At 39.6% G+C, this 22,230-nt stretch overlaps 1 protein-coding gene across 1 annotated transcript in view; it reads left to right on the top strand.

Annotated features, from left to right (window-relative positions):
• Positions 1–15,735, top strand: part of LOC111263127 (uncharacterized) — an 81,719-nt gene extending 65,984 nt beyond the window's left edge. The window contains exon 9 of the mRNA XM_022837966.2: positions 14,172–15,735. Within this exon, the coding sequence (XP_022693701.1) occupies positions 14,172–14,311 (140 nt within the window). The 3' untranslated portion in view covers positions 14,312–15,735. The remainder of the gene's footprint in view (positions 1–14,171) is intronic.
• The last annotated feature ends 6,495 nt before the right edge of the window (positions 15,736–22,230 follow it).

Below are 22,230 nucleotides of genomic sequence, written 5' to 3'. Positions count from 1 at the left end.
ATATAAAATCTGATAATATTTGATGAAAAAGGTATTGAAAACATATCGTACATTTAATAGAAATGCTTGTAGCATGCTTTCGAGAAATGGTCAAAAAGTGAATTTGGTAAGGTATTATTTTGTCTTTAATATTAAGAGGTTTTTTAGAGGAGTCTTTTTCATGCATTCTTATAAAGGCTCACAATATAGAATGGCTGCTTGCTGCTTTAGTATGAAAAGGATCTATATAGCCATAATGAAAATGGCTCCAATATGGCACTTCCGCTACTTTTGTATCTAATCGTTCATAATGTATGGATATATATACATAATGAAGACGGGCAAAGCTGAGTTAAATACCTATCCGTATTATGGAAAGTAAAGTTAATCCGATTAGTGGATCCGCAACCTAGGCCTAGCCAAAAGGAGCGTGGTTAGGTAGGAAAAACTTAGGTGGGTGCCAAGTCCATAATGACAAAGGTCGTTGCGCCATCACATACTTCGTGCAGGCTGAGGTAAAATGCGTATTAGTGAATTCTGCAAATTCGGGCACTATAGACATTACCGTAAAAGAAAACAGAATCGAGATCGATTCTAGAGCGAATAGTAAAGCACTGCTGTAATGAAGCTGAGTCAAGAAACAAAAAAAAACCTAATAGTAGTGGTCGTTCTTAGTATTTCTACGAAAAACAGCGACTTTAGTATATATTTAATTAGTTAATTACAATTATGAATTGGACTCTCAAAAAAACTTTATCGATCTGTGCTATGTAGCAGTATTTGGTTCGTTTTGTTATTGGATAATATTAAGGAAATGAGCAAGAAGATTCTAATTGGAACAGCGTACCTGTAGCGCGCGCGTCCATTTAAGCTCATCGTCATTAACCTAGAAATGAGCAAAACAATTTCAGTAGATCATTGATATATTGAATTATGAAGATGCGTAAGCTACAAGAGTAGTAGATTAGCTTTTACGAGTAAACGAAGCATTAAGTGGAAGCTTTCAAGACTCTGCAAAAGCGTCTTGCTTTGAAGATCCTTTCAAGAGAACGAATACTACTGTATTATGTAAGTGTTTTATCAAATACATACATGAAAGATCTGAGAAAAAGAACTGAGGTCGTATTTGAATGTTGTTATGCTATGTTATGCGCTCATAAACACTGCTAGGGTCGAACTGATGCAACCCCATTTACATAACGATATGCAGCTTGAAGTAACTAATAATTTCGTGTTACTCCTTAATATTGACCCAAATTAAATTGAAAAAATGGGCCTTTGTTAAAGCTGTAACACAATTCCAAATTGTAAACGAAAGCCCCTAATAAAGTTTGAGACTGCTATAGAGATGTAGGCGGATGATGCATGCAACCAAATAAATAATTCTACCATGGTAAACTAAAGCCCTTTAGAAAATTAATTATTTATGGCCGTCCATGATCTACCAATGGGTACTTTGTATGAATCGTTGTGCAAAGATGGTCACCACGACGCACATTCTACTGATAGGGCTTACTGATTCGTCCCTAGTATGAAGACCAACAGAATAGTTAAACGCAGTGCTTTATGTGCACTAGAACTGCAGGATTGCCCCTTATCATCGAGCCTTTCTTTCCAGAGGCGTCGACCATTTCGGCCGAGCTTATTATTTACTCACTTGTGTTAAATAGCATTCAAGCTTTTTGACAGAAACATACATTTATAACAGCTTGCTATCAAGATCATTCGCTGAGTATTAATATTCCTCTGTGAATAATGTAAAACATCTAAAGTTCGCTTAACAATAAAGCATAGTCATATTCAAAGGAACACATAGTATATAGTATTGCATATAATGGGAGCTCCACGCAACCAATTGTTGTGTGAGGCATTAACTACAATGTTAAGGTAAAAGATGGCGATAGTAACAGGGAAACCTAACCATAGTTTGGCTAGAAGCGCTAAAAAAGAATAAATAAATTATTAAGATAACTTTTGTTCACGAAACTTAAATTAATTATTAAAATGATTAAAAAGTATACGAATTTATATATATATTGTTGCATGAATGTTAGAAACATTTGATTTCACATCATATACCTATGTAATGATGCGCTTATGATGTCCAAGTCAGTAATAACAATAAATTTAATGATATTATCTGAGCAATTCATTGACAGCAGTGCATCCGCTTCTCTAATTCAGTTATAAAGCTATTTTGCCGGCGTAATCTTTTAGTCAGACAAGGAGCTTTGGAGCCTGCACGCATAGCAAAAAGAAGTGTGATCGAAAGCCTCGCGTTTGCCATTTGTGCGCGTGTGATAGATAGGTCTACGTGCTTGTGTCAATCTGAATTTCACGACCATAGGGAGGTACGAATTAGATAGATATACAGAGCAGGTAACGGACTTAGTCTGAGCATTGTGCAGACTCTGTCCTGGCACTGAGTGGTTGACGCAATCCAGATCAGTTCCCATTTCCGTCTCTATCCCAACCGCTGCATCGCTACTCAACCGTCCGTACTATATATTCTACTGGCTCTCTCTCTGCTGTTAGATATTACCTCATCTCCGGTCTTAGCGGACTTCGCTTTCTGTCTTCTTGGCCAGGCTGACTTTTACGTGAGCTCTGCCTGTCTACCTGCCGCTGTCTTATGCGACGTTTCCCGCTGCCCATGCAGCCAGCCGATTCCATTTCGGTGTGGCACTCAGTGGTGTTGATTTTGCGGGTGAACCATCGGATCGGCCCTACTCCCTTTGCCTTTCACTTGATATCATTCTCGTTAACCTACACTGCGGTTTGAGACAACAATGAGACAGCAGAGTAGCTACTGATGCTATCGTGTCGCCTTAGGACGAATACGTTTCGTATCCTCAGCGAAGCACCTTCCAGACTTCCCGGCTAGCTTTGGCCTAGCAGCGCACGGAGCTTCTGCAATGAATGGCAGCTGGGGCCGGCATCAGTTCATGTATCTTTGCCAGCCTGTTCCATTCATTCACTTGCGCTACCCCTGCGCGATGCCCTGGGTCGCTTAAGCTGATCTAGAGGAACAATGACGACGCATCCGTTGTGCCGTTCGCCCCATAAAAGGATACCCTGTGAGAAGGATAAAGAGGGCAGCGAAGGCGACTAATCCAATAAAAGATAGTCGGTAAAAAATTGCAAGAATGATAACGCGGCACGAAACAGAAAAACAGAGATTGGCTCGGTCGAGACATGGACGACGTGAATGAAGGCTACGTTACAGGGGCATAAAAGCTTCGAGTGAAAAACTCCATGGGTCACGGTGACACACTGCGGCGGAGCAGGCGAACTCTAAGACAGAGGATCGCTTCCGCAAGCAGTGTAGATGGATCTTGTCTTTCTAGCCACAGCTTGGGAACAAGCGAGTCGAAGTATAGGACAAGTCATGTACCCACCCAATTGGTGTATCTACTGTGGGCGTATATCCACTTGAAGAGAGACGTACAGTGGCTCGCGAAATAAAGAAAAGAAAGAAGGAAAGGCGGACCTAACACAGAGAGTTTGATCGATAGCTATCACTTACCAATATAAACTAACATACCCGATTTGAATGGTCAATAGCTAGTCAATCTATATTGAGGCTTTTCTACAAAGAAGGCAAGTCGAACAAACGTTTTCTGCAAAATTCTTCATTCACACCAACGGTCTCATGTGAAGAAAAAAGCTAAAATAATATTGCAGGAATAGCGTTGTAAGTTGGGTCTTATCATTTGACGTGACGTTGTTGTTGGTCAACGAAGTGGCGGAGATACAACAGATTTGACGTTTGGATAAGTCTTGAAATAAGCATGCAAGGGCGAATAGTCATTTTACACTCAGTTATTGTATACATAGACCTATTTCTTCTAAGAGCGACGTAAACTTTTTTGTTCAATGCTAAGCACGAACTCGGGTTCGAGACGAGACTACAAAGCCGACGGTGACTATCTATTTGCTGTTCAGTCAATGACTGACTATAATCAAACAAATTCTAAATAAGAACAGCAAACGAATATAAAAAGACTTACTGTTTTTCGAAGCAGCGATTAAATCACTCGTTTTATTATCATTCGCTGATAGACACAAACAAGTATAAACCGTCTAAGTATTCACAATTGACCCCTCTGAGAATCATTGTCCTTCTTCAATTTGAAAGGTTAACGTGAGGGCAAGTAGGACTAAGGATTTGACCAAATGACTGATCAGACGAATTCTAGTCGGGGCATCTAGTTTCTGTTGGAGCCCCTAATGCGTTTGCTAACCGTTTCAGATGACCCACACAGAAATAAAATACCTACCTTCGCAAATGAGAAGGCCATATCAAATGAATATAATAAGATTCAAAGGGTATGAAATTTGCAAAATTCTAGCTTACCTTTAGACTGCCAGTTTAATAATAATATCGGCTTTCGATAATTTGCAACCGTTTCTATTTGGTCTATTTCATGTTCATTCGGTGAGCGCCGGCTTCTTGGCATGTGTGTTGTCTAGGACAATTTTGCCTCCGAAGGGTCCCAGACACGGTGATAGGATGACTGATGATGAGAGATGGCTTACCGTTAAATTTCACGGAGTGTTAGTTGTATAACATGGCCTGAAAGTCTCGTTTTCTGAAGTGTGCATCTAAATGCTAGAGTTCTCAGGTGCTTTGACTCAGAAGGTAATTGTGTGTTTCAAATGGTTGGCTTCAACAAATAAATAAGTCTAGGATATCTCCATTGTGGAGAGTTCCGTGTTGTTGTACACCAAGGTGTGATTGTGTTGAAGCTGGAAAGCGTACTCGAGTCGAACGTTTGCTTATTATCAGTGCTGTGGTTACTAGACAAGTAACTGCTAAACGGAAATACAAAAGAGATCGTCATATTTTTAGGTGTGTGCTAATTAAGCGGAGCAAACCTGTTAAGTTCTGTAATATTACAAAATTTCATTGTTCACTAGATATCAAATGAAGACCAATATCGATTACTAGTAACCGGTCATTAGCAAGCTCATCATTTTTCCAGTTAGGGGTAATGTCTAGGCATTGCAAAAAATAAACCCCTAACAATTGGCTATAGTTAGTACGTACAAGCAACCATGCACCATATGGACGGCAGAGTGAGCTTTTCAGACGTAATTACTATCCTTAGGCTAAGCAAATTCAGCCGATGGAATATAAATTATAAAATGCTACATTTACGTTAGCTCGGGTCTTGCGCAGTTAGAAATGGGCCGAGAACCTCGTATTTATGGCTAAAGCAATCGAGGATATGCTAAACAACGCTTTCTTTTTTTGTCATCACCATCTATTTGGCTCGTAGGCATATAGCATTAAGTAACTAACAGCCTGCAATAGCATCTGGTTGGATAAGGGCTTCGTGGCTCATCTATACCAGACTAAATAGAATGAAAACAAAACACGACGCCAGCAAGATCGCCTGCCAGTTAGTTCATAGTTGATCGAAGTTAACATCCCGATTAATAATAATGTGTAATCTATTCATGTAGATAACAACAAATAGAAAAAGTTATAATGGCTACACGAAAGAGTTGATAACTCGTTTCTAGCAATTGGCAAATAGTATTCGTACAGTCTTGAAAAAAAGACAAAGAAACACTGATAAGAAAATTGTCTGCTTTCGAATTGGAAAATCTATTGATTCGATGAAGATCGCTATTGAGATCTTGCACACGTATAGTCAGTCACCTAGTTATCGGTGAGCAGGTCAACAGTCCGTTGCGTTACTTTAGTACAAAAAGCTGACTTCGCCTATAATTTAGCAATATTTAAAGTGGGCTTATAAGGCTGCATTACCTTCAGACAGATGTGATCAATAATCGAGACGTTCATATAGATTTGTTATTTCGGCGTATTATTTGTTTTTGGGGTTTGGGCTTAGTGAATTGTTTGGGCTGATCGGACAAGGTGTTACAAAACAACAGGTAATGCGTGTGTGGTGCTATGGAAACGAACAAAGGGAAAAGTCGTTACCGGTAGTTTAAGTACAGTGGCCGCTACATATTAGCAAGTTGGTCAAAGACTAAGACAAACTAGATTTGATTTACTATTAGCTATATAGCTATAATGTTTCCATATGCTAAAGATATAAAATGATGAGTGCAGGGGATGGAACATCTCAGACCGATAAATTTATAATGTCGATGTCAAAACCGAAATAGAAGCGAACCGATATGCTATGGCGCAAATAATTACCGGTCGTATCAGATAGTCTAACTTTCATCAAATCGTTACCGAAGCGACTGGGCTTTTGTAGAACATGTCAAAATGTTATTGATAACTAAGGACCATCAGGTGTGGCGACTAGCGTATCATTGGCTGCCATCGAGATATACATGTGATTTGGAGAATCAGGCCAATGACTGAGGAAATCCTACAGCTCAGATCGAAGCGCAAAATTAATATTATTCATATTGGGCTTTCAAAAATAGTTTTCATTTACCTTTCATTATCTATTCTGGCTTGTTTGCCTTCCGTTTTACCCTGACGGCGTCCTATAGGTCGTCTCATAACGGAATAATCGGGTGTTATAGACCGGGGTGGTGGCATTGCTAAACTGACTAATTGAAATGGCAATAAAACGGAATTAATAAGATCTTCTTGTTGTCTCATGCCTTTACAATCGTCATGAAGGTCATCCAGATGTTGATAGGATGACTGTCCTCTAAAAACCCTATTATACCTTCACATTATTCTTTTTGTATTAATCAGAAGATGAATTGTACTTCAGGGTAACTTTGTACAATCTTAATAAGAAATTGATTCCATTAGTCAGTTGTCTGCATAGAAAATCTGCTAACGATGCCGTTAAAATATAATCCAGTATATGCCCTAGATTAAAAGGAACCATCGTCGTTTATTGTTCATATTTCCAATTTAGGAGGGTACGATTTTTATGACCTCTTGACGTCAATGAGGTGACAAAATCGTCGGATTCTTTTGTCATTTTTATTATGTGCGTTAGAAAATTTCTGGCCGAAGACATCACTAATCGGAATCGTAAACCTTAGTGTAGTCTGATGGCGCAGGATCCGGGCTTCACGGCAAACGCATTAAAATCTCCCATCTAGGTTCCCTCTATTTTTGCCGAGTAGCTGACGATATATGTATTTCTTTTAATGACTTATTGTAATTTGTTTAGTTGTGCACAATAGGGGGTCCGAACCAATCGTCGTCCCGAACGGCAGCAACTCATAATGCACTATTCCTTTCCAATCCCACCGGACATGTAGCATTACCACTTTTGGCGTTTATCTGGACTTGGCCACAGATTATGGTGCGCATTTTCATTTTTCCTAATTTGCACACCGACTGTCGTGTGTGATCCGCTTTTCATAAACCGTAAAGAATCACTTCAAGATTTCGTTGCATTTCTGTAGAGTTTCACAAATGGACATAGGGTCGAGTAACTTTTTTGTAGTTACCTTTCTTCAAATATCTTAAAACTCTTTAGTAATGAATTAATATAATAATTGATAATATAATAATAATTGAATGTCTACTGTCTTAGCGAAAATTATGGCTACTCATGTGTCAGTCTTGCTCGACTTCCGCGAAGCTTTTCGGTAACCAATCGATCAGTACGAGAAGCATCTTTCACATAGAAACACAAGGAAAATGACACAGCCACGTTTGGTCTGTTCCTTCCGATAACGCAGCTTGACCATAAACAGCATATTTTTTTCACGGGCCTGGGCAGCATTTGTGCTTTTATCGTGCTAAAATTGTAAAATTTAATGAATTTGTAGAGAAATTTCGTTCATCTTAAAGGTTCTCTTTGTTTTGTGTAAAAAAAGACACTCCCACAGTTTTAGCACATCTCGTACTGCAAAGTCTCCAGTTCTAAAATAGCGCCTACGCCGGTCCAACGTGATTCGTATTAATTGAGACATGTAACTTCAAAGCCATCTAGAAAAATGGTCAAAACTTTTTCAGCCAGTATGGCTGAACGTCAACTGTAGTTTTCCTAACACTAGAAATAGGATTGGAAGGCTTCAGGCTTAAAATAAGCGACCTCAACAGGACACAAGTGGCGCTGCATGAAATTCAGGTGTACTGCAGTAACACATCTGGCTCTTATAGTGCTTTATGAAATCAAAAGATCAAGTAAGAACGATGCATCATGTCTAGTTCCGTTGGTTCGTGCTTGGCATCTATATCCTTGAAAGCTTTGAAGAGGCATCGTAAGGTTGGACAGAGTGACTTTTTCGAAAGGAAAATTTCTCTCTCAGATTCAGCTAAGTGGCTAATAACAATGGTTATTTTTTTAGATTAATGCTTCAGATACACGTTTGTTTAGAAGGCGGCAGATGCTCAGATAACCGGCGGGTTAGATAAAGTAGAATGCAATGCAAAATACACATATACATTTTACGGTTTATGATACGGCTGTCTGTAATTGTTCAGCAATTGGAATTAATATCCGTATTTCATTCCTATTGAACGCATATCCGCAAAAACCATTTTCGCATCAGACATGTGAGAAACCAAACTCAAGTGTGACTCCGATAACTGCGGCCGATAAGAGCAATCGCAAGATATGATAGATAAAAATCTCTTGATTTGGCTGTGAATATTTTAGAAAATCAACAGACTCTTGGGCTGAATGTAACATGCCCTATAGGGGCAGCAGCAGCAGCAGCAGCAGCGATAAAGAAACCATCTTTTTGTCACGATAATGCCAACAAGACAAATATGTCCTTGCAGAAACTAATTTGGTCCATTTGAATTAGAATTACATGAGTTCCGGTATAATAAAAAAAACTATTTGCAGATCTCACGCTCAGAATATTTCACTGCCGCTAAGTCGTGCATTACTTAAACTTATACGTAAATTTTATAGGATGATTGCATTTGTGTGCCAGCGATGCGCGAATAGGACCGAGTGTGCAACACACGATAATCTTATATTTGCCCACCCGCGAGCAACGTTACTTCTCATAGTTATTAACTAACATCGAGAAAAACGTACACATATGGCAACTTCTCACACAATACAGCGGCAGTGACCACTAAAAAACGAATCATAGGACCAAGTCGATCAGCAACAGCCATAACTACAACGTAATACGGCGACCAAAGAAATTGCGCGAAAATTTTCCTTTTTCGCTCGTCATCAATTTTTGCCAGTGCTTACATTGTTATTAGTGTTACCGCTGTTTTGGGCACGATTTTTCTGCTAGCTGATTGTTATCTGCTCAGCTTCAGATGTGGTAAGCACCCACACACATTTACACTAGTTCTTTCTCCTCTACGATCCCTAATATCGTTACCATTCAAGCTATACGAGTGAAATGACGATCTTTTCGTTCGTCCAGGTCAAATATTCTGCATTGGCCGAAGAAGCTATTTTTGGCGACGGCGTAGCTTCTCTGTTCAGTGTCAACATCCAGCACTGCTCCCTAAACGAACCAGCGGCAGGCAGCAATCAATAGCAGCTTCGAAGGCTGATCTCAAATAATCGATTAGGTCCTGTTGCAGCCGACGGGGCGCATCCGAGGCCTTATGCCATTCTCTGATGGCTACTGTTGAACCAACAGATTGTGTTGCCCTAAATGTGTGTATCTGTGTGGATGCATGTCTACACTACGGGAAATGATGCTAGAGCCATAGATACACATACGGGCGTATGCCCATGACAGGTAGTATGTTCCGTGATGCCTATGTTGCCTCTCCGTGTTTCAGTTCTCCGCACGCGAGACGAAAGGGGGTAAGGTAGACACAGTGCAGTAATACTCCTTGATAGCAGCGCACGTATTGATCCCGTATAGCCCCAAAAATTATGCGTTTACCCTCATCTACGTGGTCTTACTTTGTCCCCTTTCCCTTTTCCCCTCTCCTTCATATCTTTTTCTCCATGCGACTATGAATTTTATGAGCGTTATTATTGGTATAAGTATGATTGTTGTTATTAAGAGGTCGTTTGTTAGAATTTAATTTTCCCTTGCGGCTGATGCGGCATTGTCGTTCGCTTTCGTACGACGAAGGCGCAAAAAATAGTAAAAAAAAAAAAAAGTGTACGCAGAGACATCAGGACCAGTAACGAATCAACGAGATTGTCACCCGAATCGAGCAACGAAACGTATAGACGGAACGTTTATTGTTTCATGACGCTCAGATATTCCCAAGTGAACATTAATGATATAGAATAGTGTTCATTACCGTCTTCGTTGCGATCGACATTATTTTGATCATTAGCCGTATGGTTGCTTCTAGCTAGTACCGTGATTATCACTGTTTATTTTCTGCATTTTCAACTATGATTCCGTTATCGTGTCCTAATATCGAAACATCTTTTACTGGTCAGCAAAAACCCAGATATCACAATTCAGTATTTACTATATGAATACGATACAGTGTGCATTGTAATATACATTGCGTACGTGCCCTAAACTATGACGAGCTCTGTATATTTTAACTCTGATTTTAGTCGTGTGTCTTATATTATTCCTATCATCTCAATCTGAGATATTTAAACATAAAATTTAATCTTTTTTTTTTTCTGTTCTAGAAGCTTAGATTTCGGGAGGAGCCTGGGGTGAAAATATCGTTCGTGGTACTGATAGATTGATATAGCATTATTTTGAATTTATATATATCTTATCTTTGTATTATATTTACTTTAAAATAACTGATATATATCAAGGATTAGCTCCATGTCACGTTACCTTTGTCCCACACAACTTCTCCTACGAATGAACTTCCTCTGATATTCCGCAGCTTTGTTTGTTGTCAGTGTTTCTCGTCGATTAAAAAGTATCACATCGTTACTTTTGAGTAACATTTAACTTCACTGTGGAACACGGTTAGCTGTGGATTGTACCCCGCGTAGCCCTAGAACGTAATACAGAATTTAATCCAGTGGGTTATTATCTGAATTATCTAATAAATATAGAGAACTTATGGGTAGTATAAGATAATTAATATTTATCCTATTATTTTTGGGCTAATGAATGCAGGTCTTAAAAGGACATCCCCATAACCGTTTGTAGTTTCCTCTTCATATTTAAAACAGTCACAGATAGAACTACATCACGGCGTGAGAAGGACAGATTTAATTCAGTAAAGGAAACTGCTGTGTCATTCTGAACAGAAATAACATGTTTTTAAAACATTTTTGCTTTCTTATTAAAGTTCAGTCGTTAGTCACCATCATCTACTACTGACAATAGGCGCAGATCAGCTCAAATAGAAAATCTAAATTTCGTCGGCACCCCAAAGCTAAATATGTCCATCAACTCGATGCTACGTCATCCTTTTGGTAACTGATGTCGTGATAGGAGTTCCATGAACTTGCAGGACATAAAATTACTATTATTAATGATTGTCCGTTGGTCCTTACCGTTAGCGACACTGAGGGGCTGATCAGCTGAACTTAAAAACGAGGACAATTCGCATTTGTTAGGAGCGCAGAAAGAGTTTAGCGGACCTATTTTTTACGTTCGAGTGTTGTGCTTGAAAGATTCGATCGGGAGTGCGCTCATGTTTATATGCAATAACTCGTCGTATCATATTTGTGTTTTTAAGGCTGTAATTGTTGCCAACGACATGTTTATACCCAAACGGTGTACGACGACTGTGTCGATCTAGTAAACTCTATTTACTCGAAGTATATTTTACGCACTTGACCCATAGAAAATTTCGGCCCATCCAAACAAGCAGTTAAGGTCTACATCTACATACCTTATTTAAAACGCTAAATGATTATAGTATGGCTAATGCTATTATCGCTTTAAATAAAATATTTTAATGATAATAGTACTAACACTTAGATGAAAGTAATAGCGCAAGTAGATGAGGTGTGGCGGCCTTAAACTGATATATTTTACTAAATATTTTCCTCATTTATCGATAAAATTGGCTTTTAAACTGTAAAGCGTCCCCGTTGGTCATAACTACCATTACACAGGCAATACGGACGGTCCCCATTATAAGCTCGAGCTCTATTTGTTGACGTCGAATAAAGCAATGAAGAATTGATTGCAAAATGAGATGACTCTTTTAATTGACATTTATCCATACACGGCTTAGGGCCGGTTGCATATAATGTTGGGTCATCTTTTGGCTGAAATGGTCATCAGACCATTTTCTTAGCTATATGGCTCTACGGTAACATGACTCATGTCTGGTTGGCGTCGCTGCCAACTGAAAGCAGGGATTTGGTAGTAAATGCGCGGGAATTGTTAAAATGCCTGAATTTAGACTTGGAATAGAGCGCCCTGAAGATTGGTAAGATTTGAAAAAAATACTATATTTTGCAATTTTATTACGGTAAAGATGCAAGCGCTGTTCGGATCCATAAATAATTGCGCTGTTCATGATCCGGATGGGTTATTGGAAAAACGGCCCAAATAATGCTTTCACCGCTGTCGTCTTAAAAACTTATATATGAAAATGGTCCTCGTTTATACCGATTATGAAAAAAGTTGATGACATTATTGTAACAGTAGAGCAAGACCGGCATGTGAGTAGCCATGATATATACCAAACATCTGTCACCAAAAAGTTTTGTATAATTGGAAGCTTGACATTTGGGCGCCACACAAATTGACCCAAACGAATTTCCTTGATCGTATATCTATCTACCTTCCAAATTCTACAAAAACGTAACGAAATCGACTCGTTACATACAGCAAGAAAGCGCTAAAAGAAATTATGTCCCAGAAGTCCAGGCTGACGCCAAGGAAGGTAATGCGGTGTGTTTGGCGGAATTGAAGGAAAAGCGTACATTATGTGTATCTAGCGCTCGACAGAGCGAGCTACTTGAACATTTACTGTCAACAGCTGAGAAGATTGTAAAAATGCCATTGAAAAAGACTGACCGGGAAAAGTAAATAGGGAAGGCGTCGTCTTCCCCCGTCACGACACCAGACCACAGATATTGTCGGCTACCCAAAAAATGGAAAGAACTAGAATCGGCAGGTTGAATGCATTCGCCGTATAGCCCGAATCAAACTGTTAAAAGTGTTAATGAGATATCAATGTGGGAGGATACAAGAATTACTTGTGACAATTTTGTACCCAGAACATATAGCGATGGGATTATGGTACTACCAGAAATGAGACACAGGGTCCTATTTAGCTTAGCAATATTATCTTGAACTATAAAATGTATCTGCTTTAATGTTGACTTAAAATGGTCAACACGTTTATCTAGACCCAATCTATCTAGCGTCATTTACATAGAACTAGAAGCGACACCACAGTGGCCAAGATCGTCCCATTGTTTACCACAACTGATTCAGATCTTCAATAGAGCCCCTAGAAACTATATATGCGGCACGAAATATGCATTTTAAATGATGAAATCTATGAGAATTATGTGGTCCCTTCTGTCTGTGGCGTTGCTTTTATCACAGGCAATTTCCGTTGCTATAACAATAGTAGTTGTAATACCTTCACTCGATAAATTTCTATTTATCAGCATTTTGACTTGACGCTTCATTTACTATTGTGTAAAAAATCTAAATACAACTTTCATTGCTTAACGAATAAAACAACTTCGTGCAAATCGCATTGCTCAAAGTAGACCACAGTCACTCGCTTTGGGCTGTACAAAGCTGATTTTTACAGAAATTATGTACACACGAGGCACATCGTCGCATCTCTGGGTCTGTTCTGTACTTGGCAAAATAGCTGCATCTTTCAATCCAGCCTGCGTTTGTGTAGCACAGCAAAGTAGGTCAGAAAACCGACCTCATTTCATAGATCGTTATTTCTCCCGAGTTTCTTTTACCCCCTACCTGGATTATTACGGTGTGTCTGCGCTTTAACTCGCTTAGCTACATAATAAAATTATAACCACAACCGCGGCTGATAACCACTATGATATCGTGGACGTTGGCACGTGGTTCGAAAATGATACGAAAGTGTTTTATCTTGAATGTTTCACTTGAGACCTTTGCTAATTCATACAAGCGTCGGCCCCTTTCATTGCAATTATAGTACAACCCGCGCCTCTAGGTAGGGCCATTGGGCGTGTAAGGTAGCACAGAATTATTCTTTTTTCCTGTAAAATATCGTTTACGCGTTATGTGAGCATTTATCGATCTTATCAGGGACTAATCAATGAACAGGTGATCACGAGCAGTCGTGTGTCTTCATATACAGTAATGATATAAATACCCTTTTTCTGTATATATTGTTAGAAAGGTCCATCATCGTAACTATAGCGCAAAGATAATAATATGTAAACAATCTGGCCATATTCCAGACATTGAACCCGCAACCGCAACGCCAGCTTGTTGCGCCAGCGCAGATGGCGATAAGCTCTTCCGTTGTGCTCATTCTAATGCTGAATGGAACCATGCACGACTCAGGGATCCGTCCACAGACCGAACACGCCATTGTTAACGCGTCGTCATTACTGCCGCTGTTGTCGTCGAGTGCTGTTCCACTATGAATTCTGTTAGGACTAACATCGATCGGCGTCAATACCACAAACATTACTATCTCTCCTTAGCTGTGCATTTCGAATTAAAAAAAGAGCAGACGACGAGTCGTTGTGCGCGCTATTTTAAAAGTTCGCCGAGGCCTACTTAGTAGCCTAGCAGATGTACTTTCATTATCGTACTATTATGATCGTATGTTTACTGCTACACCGAAACACGAGAAAAATCATAATAACCAATTCCTTAAGCGGGTCCAGTGGTTTTCTTATTCCAGACTATTCCGTTACTTGCATTTGTTGGCTTTACGGTTCTATTAAAATTCTGGAAAATCGGTACTTATTTTAATAGACAGATGGTGGGTGGAACACGCTTACGGGAAGCTATGCGATTCACGGCGAATGCGTACTGCAAAGCGTTGAAAAAGGCCTTAAAAATTGCCATTGTCCGTTGTTATATACATTTACCACTATTATTATTATTATTATTATTATTATAGATACGAATGGCAATAGTCCGCCAAAAAGGATTTGAAAATGCGGCCAAATCCCATCCATCTCCATGAAAGGCTCATTCACTCTCAGTAATTTCGGTTTGCCCGATGTACTCCGGTTGTTGAAGAGGTCAATAGATATAAAACAATTGGCTTGTTTATCCTGAAATAAGACTTAATAGTAGCGTATCGAATGCCGAATTTTAGCAATAAAGAACGTTAGAGGTATCGAAAATGAACACGTGAACACGTACTGTTATCGAGACGACACGTTTCTCACGCGATTCATACCATTTGAAGGCAGAATTTTACGGTACTGAAATCCTACCATAGCGGTGTTCTGGAAATGGTTAGACGCAAGTTCTTCTATAACAACACAGAATATAGCATACAAAGGTAGCGGTATGCTTGGCAATAAATTACGTATTCTCGGTCGAATGATTATGGAACTTGCCAAAGTTAGCTACTATAGCTTACTTCAGCCCCCTGTAATACTAAAGGCTTGAAGAGTATGCCACTTTGGAAGAAGTTGGGAAATGTAATTTGGAATACAACTATCAGCAGAATCCGCGTGTTGAATAAACCCTACACTTATGGCAAATTTCGAAGCGTAAATTGTAACAGAAATGTAACTGGGAGAAAAACGACAATCGTTCGTTTTGGCTAAAGTACTCATTGTGTAGCTTTGGCGGTCTAAAGTGACATGTGTAAAAAGTCTGACTGTTTAGAATTGGCAAAATTAATAACGAACATATAGTAAAACTCGCTGTAAATAGAGTAAAATACATAACGTAACAAACAGAGAGAAGTAGGATACAGTGAACATAGATAAGCCCTATTCAAATACTTATGTGCACTATAACGCGTCTAAATAAACCTAGTTTGTTTGGGCACTATCCGAACGACTGCAAATTTCGTTTAGGTAGAAATGCGTGTTGAAAGCAATGCTCCACGGCAGTGTCAACGTGAACCCGAAACGATCATCCATAGGCTAGATCGCACAGCCTGGTTGGCCTAAGGATTTTGTTTCGAGTAACACTTCAATTGCCATTGGTTAGTTGCTGACTTCTGTGACAATTACGATTGGCATATTGCCGAAATGCTGAAGTTTGAAGTTGAACAAACATTTTCAATACAATATGGCTCCGAATTGGATCGAGCCCGTACGTACAAACATAAAACCTGTGAGATCACAGTTCGTCTAAGCGCATTGGTGAAAAGGTTGCCTCTAATCCAATCAGAGATACTAGCATCATATCGTAGGTAGTTTCATAATATCGTCGATATGATATATTGCAACATTCACAAATAAACCTGTTGATTAGGTTGTACTATGCTTCCGTTCCGCAAAAAATATGGTCAATACGTGTGTTGCATATCTAATGACTAGGTAGCTCATTGATTGCTCAGGCCTATTTTAAATAACCTGCACTATTTCCGGAACTCCCAAATAAGGAGTGGTATATCAGGCGCCTGGTAGTAAATGAGCTCCCGCATCGTGGTGGGGCGGAAGCCCACACGCTGTTTAACCGAACAAGGCTTGGCTCCATCCAGTGTTGATAAACAGCTTGCCGGCAGGTTATTTCAGTAAAAATGTAGACCGTTGAAAGCCGTTGGCTTCACTTGCACATCAAATAGCCCGAGTGTAATCTTTGCTGAGAGATCTACAGATAGGTAATCGATGGAACTGGCGCGCTAAGCAGCACTTCTTTTGTTATGCGTCCCAACCATTTTAAGCTTAGTGTTAATATAACGTCCAGTAATGTAGATTTATATACATACTGTCGAATCTGTCCGTGCCAGTTGTCCTCTCCGTCATATTTTCCATAGTTTTAGTCTGTTCTCTAACCCTATGCCAGTAACGTTGATGGAAAAAGTGGTTAAGCGTTCTGATGCGATTGCGGCTCTCTATAACAAGATCATCTGCGTACATTATGACGCTCGCTAGCAGATACCTATTTCACTGTGGAGGGTCTATTAGGAGAAAAGAAAACAGTTAAGGATTGAGATTGTCGTCCTGGCTGAGGCTTTCTTGTAAATCAATGGGTATAAATAAATATCATCGGGTACCAGATCATACATTATTTTGTCGATAGGGTAAGGTTAATTTTCTTAAACAGCTTCATCCTTTTCAAGTATTGCCTCAGACTCATTCACTACAACATAAAAAATCGAGTTCTGTTAACCTACACATTCCTCTAAAGACAAGTGTGGCGCGTGTATTCAATTTTTTCCTATTACTATTCGCTTATAAGTCCTGTCGTGTCCTATCTGTGTAAACGGGCCTTCAAGCCCCATACGTGGGACACGTGATAAACAGGACTCATTTACCCCATCCTGTTTATCCTAGGGCGGTAGTACCAGCAACAGATGATCGGTGCTAAGAGTAATGCTCAATGAAAAAACTGCTGAGAATTGTGTATTGTTGGCAGCAGTAATAGGATTAGTGACTGTTATCATCGCTGGGCAAGCCATCACCATAGGGGCAAGGCTAACTGTTCCGGCCACCGCCGCCACCGGACAAGTACAATTCAGGAGCCAATGAACAATCGTCAGCAACGGTATCAAGGATGGCCTAGATAATCAATCAGAGATACGTCAACGGATGTATAAACAGCAGTGAATTAAAACTAAAGACAAAGTTCAACAGAAGGTAGCGAAAAAAAGCAGTCAACGTATATGGACCATTATAGACCAGTGGTGATCCGAAAAGGTGATGGTGATGAAGGCGGATGGTGCCGTGGCAGTCTGAACGCACGATATTTCAGACACGCACTCACGCACATATAATGATAATGGCGATCACTGTTAGGATGACAATGAAGTTACCAAATCAAGCGCGAATATTCTTTTTGCTTTTAACGTTTGTTAACGGTAGTGTGCAGTCACAACGGGGGTATCGATAACGAGATCTTTTATGCTTAAATGTGGATCACGATATTGTCATGACTGCAAGCCTTAATAGGACAGCCATCACAGCGTGAAAAGCCTGAAAGCAACGTTGCCTGTACGCGCATAGTCATAGACATGATATTACGAATCTAACCGATAAAATAATGGTAGCTTTTTGTACATGAGTGTATGCAGCGTATCAACAGTAAACACAAAATTTGCCCATTAGCCCTAACCGCTCATTTATTATGACTACTATATGCCGTCGTCGTCGTCGTCGTCGGCGTCGGCGTCATCATAATCGAGGCACAATGATTATTAACTGGCACAGTGGTAAACCAAGAACTAAAAAACATTAGAGATCGAGTATAAAATAAAACGGTGAAAATATAAGACGACCTCTAGTTTGCCAAGCTGTCTAGCGAGAATGACGAGAATGAAATACCCAGTGCACTTTACCTCGACTTATCGCTCTTCATGACCGGTCCAGTTTTAACGAGATACGCTACGAATTTTCTTTCTGGGTGGATTTTCTGCGAACTTGCTCAGTTCATCCCCACTTCACTAGGCTTGTTTCTGAAGGCAAACAAAAAGCCAACGACGACGCAGTCCGCCGCTCACCACTTCGTCGATCCGATTTAATCATCTATAATAGCAATCAATTGTTGTCACTAGATCTATTCAACTGCCCACAAAATATCTTGGTCGCTATAGGAAAGATAGGACGTGAAGAATCTCGGACGCACGTTTTAGTTACATCTAAATAGGTAGCGAACCACGATGAGACGATACAGATTGGGTCGCTAAATGAGTTACGCACTGAACAACTTGGGATACGGCTATAACACACAGAGGAAGACGAAAACATACACAATGAAAATGGGTGTCATTTGAAGCGTCAACGCCCACCAAGAGAACTCAATGATTATACGAACGCTGTACAACAACGAAGTGGTCGTCGAATGATGTTTACTAACCCATTTCTCAATTCTTGTTGATCCGCTTCGACTAGAAAACTGGTCTACCTGCTTTTGGTGCGTGCTTTTCAACGTACTGATATCCGCTATCTGAGGAACGGGACTCTTTCTCCATTAAGAAATGAGATGAAAGCAGAATTTTGGTATAATCGGAACCGACAACCATTATATGAGAAAAAAGCTAACACAAACCTATTAGTTGTGGCCTTTGAGCCTATACGTAAGGAAGCCCTTATGTGGCTTCTACCTAATCTTCCACGCGTAAATGCTGGCAGAATCTTGGTAGCGATGAATTGATTAACTAAAAAGAAAAATAGCCTTTGTATATCTTTATATATATTAAAAAGTAGCTCGATTCATATCGTATTCGCGGTGGCTTATCGTTGAAAAAAATCCTGGCTTAAACTTGAAGAAAAGTCATAAGCTTGACTTAAAAGCATCAGTCGTAAAGAGAGGTAAGAAGTGTACCGGCTATTTAAGTCAAACGAACGAATGAACCGTTCGTAGAATTGATACTTTCTTTGAAATCTATGTATATATCTGTCTATATCCTTTCTTAGTGTTACATTTATGGAGTTTTTTTTTTTATTAGGTCTCGAAAGCAATGCGTTCATTTGCAGCAAGTATTCAGAATGTTAACGTAACCATTCTATCTTGTCAGGTTTTATCGAGAGATTCGCTGAACCGTATCCCATCCTTAATGCTAGAACTTATTGCTACGATACGAAAAGGCCTGCTACAACTAGAAACGATATTGGGCATCCTTCCAAAGTGTTCATATTTAAAAACGAGGCTATAAAAAGAAGCAGATATTGTACGCTAATTTAGGATTATCGTGCTGCCTATCTATACGGCAAGACGAAAGAGCTTAAACGGAACTTGCTATTCGAACCGTATCCTAAAATAGGACCAAAAAAAACACCAACGAAACCTTGGATGATCTCAATATCGACAGGCGTAAAGCTCTCATAGAAATCTGCTCTAAATAGATCTTCTGCATACGTGTGATCATTTAAAGATAGTCTAAAGAGCAACAGAGAAACTGATAGACGTAAGGGGGAGCTGTCAATTAAACTATTACCAGTTATGCAAATCTCGTCTTACCGGTCCTGTTAACGATGCGAGCTCTCTCTCTCTCTCTCTCTCTCTCTCTCTCTCTCTCTGTTGCAACGATTAGTTGACAAAAAGTGTCGAGGCCTACTCGAAATCATTGCTAAATGCGAAAGCATTTAGTAATTAGTAACTTTCTGGCTTAATAGCCATCAAATCCCTTTCAGCTTGTAGAAAATTCTCTGTCCTACATAAAATTACTCTATCGATTACTTCTATCGAAACCGTTCGGCCTTCTAATTCGTGAAGGGACATCTCGTCCAGATGGGTTTTTTGCTCTCAGATGCTCTTCGTTCACGCTACCACCTCCTCGTACCGTTAAATATCGTATCGAAGTTACGTGTCAAATATGTGCTTTGTACGTGTTGCGTTGTAACGAAGGGCTCTTTGTAACACACTGCCTATGTGGTTCTCTCTCTTTTCGACCCGTTATAATTGTAAGTGTTTCTTTTTTAGGTCACGGCAATACATTGATGAACAGTGTCTGGTGTAATTTTGCGGTCTAGTAGAGAAATAAGTGCGGCTTAGTGAAAAGCATCTGCAGTCTTTGGGCACAGTTTGTAATTTAATATACACCATTTTGTCTTGAAGCTATAGTAATGATATTTAGTCCCAGTATAACCTTTGGATATATATATATATATACATATTCGGACAATGGAAAAGGGAATCAGAACGTCACAAAAAAACTAATGTAATCTTAGCACGGTCGTGTATTTAGCGTGTCGAATAAGAATATCGCGAGCTGAATTCAGCTCGTGCCACCATAAAATAGAAAATTATAAATCGTACTTTAAATGTAATCCTGTCAGTTCACTATCCATGTCTCTAAAAGACAGAATGCTGTCTTAGATACGCTTACGCAGGTTAGCTAAAACAGCCTCGATAGTGATTGACTGACTAACTTCAATAAATGCTATAGTAATGCTGTTGGTACCGTCGTCGTACGCTCGATTCGCTGAAGGCCACCGCGTTCATCTGAACCACCACGAAGAAGAAAATCGTTACGGAAAAAAGGTGTAGTCGTGTCCGGAAAAACAAAACGCAAATTCCGAGATAAACATATGATAAGAATAGAAGGTGTATTGGTATTGGCGTATCAGCCGCTGACTGCTTATGTTAGCATAAAACTTAGATTCATAGATTTATGCTCATAGTTCACACTTGAATCTTTGCTCTTCCAGCAAAGGCAAGGGTTGCTTTGTCTAGCTTCAGCTAGAACTGGTGTGAGAAGTTACCATAACCTCAATTCATTTCTGGTTCGCCGCCTCTGCCACAGTATCGCTACGGATAAGCTGTCGTCATTGTTGAATACCATCGAACGCGATGTTTCAGGCCGCAGACGCAGACTGCATACTACAGGTTTCATGCTGTATGTTCTTCTACAGGAATGCACATACCTGTGAGAAACTGTGATTACTCGCCGATCCAACAACAAGCACAATATAATTACAGTAACAACCCAACTATTAAGAGCAGGTGGGCCAGAAAGCAGAATAGCATTGCAGGTAAGAGGCGTTGCATGCCCTACTCTTACCTAGAAAAATGTTAGCCTAACAAAAAACTCTTTGCGGTTGAGGAATCAACACTGTGGACCTAACGTTCATCATCAAAGATGAAATACTGTTTCCGTTGCTCCTCGCGGCCACACCCTAACTATCATTGATTAATTAGTCACCCAGTGGGTAAGAACAGATATTAAATATGGTTGGTCATAAGAAACTCGGTTGGGGATCAAATTAGTGATGGTCTATTTATTTTTTTCCAGGAACCAAGGCTGGTCAGGCAGGCCATCTTTTTAAAGCGTAGCCTTAATGGGTCCTTAGTTGATGAAAATGATATTGTAAGATAGAGTAAAGTTAAGCTCATTACAAGTTGATCATTACTGAAAGGTAATTGTCGTTATTTTGATTAAAAAAAAAGAATAGAAGAAAACTTTTCTAGATCATAGTTTATGAGCTGACGAATAATTTAGCAACTAGAGCAGACTCTCAGAGGAAAGTATCGGGACAGCCGACAGTTGAGTCTTGGAAATGGCACAAATCTCAGGTTTACAGGTAGTAAACGACCACTGACATTTATTCCGAACAAAACCCTCATCGAAAAAACGTGCGTCACTTGACAACTCGTGTTAGGGAAATCTGGTGAGATCTCCCTAACACGAGTTGCTCAACCCTCGGCACTTATGTGAAAGGTTGAAATAGCCAATATGGCCGCTAAGTTAGCTTATATAACTCTAGGTTGAGCATATTCTAAACCCAGTTATAAACATATATCGGCTTCAAATCAATAACTCCAAATCAAATAATAATATCAATAATAATAATAATAATAACAAAAATCACCAGTGGCAAAGCTACTCTTATATCTGTCTCCCTGACTTTGAAACTGAAAATGAAAGGCAAACTTTTG

Source organism: Varroa jacobsoni, unplaced genomic scaffold (assembly GCF_002532875.2).
Source record: "Varroa jacobsoni isolate VJ856 unplaced genomic scaffold, vjacob_1.0 scaffold_737, whole genome shotgun sequence".
Lineage (NCBI taxonomy): Eukaryota > Metazoa > Arthropoda > Arachnida > Mesostigmata > Varroidae > Varroa > Varroa jacobsoni.
This window is presented reverse-complemented; position numbering and strand designations above follow the sequence as displayed.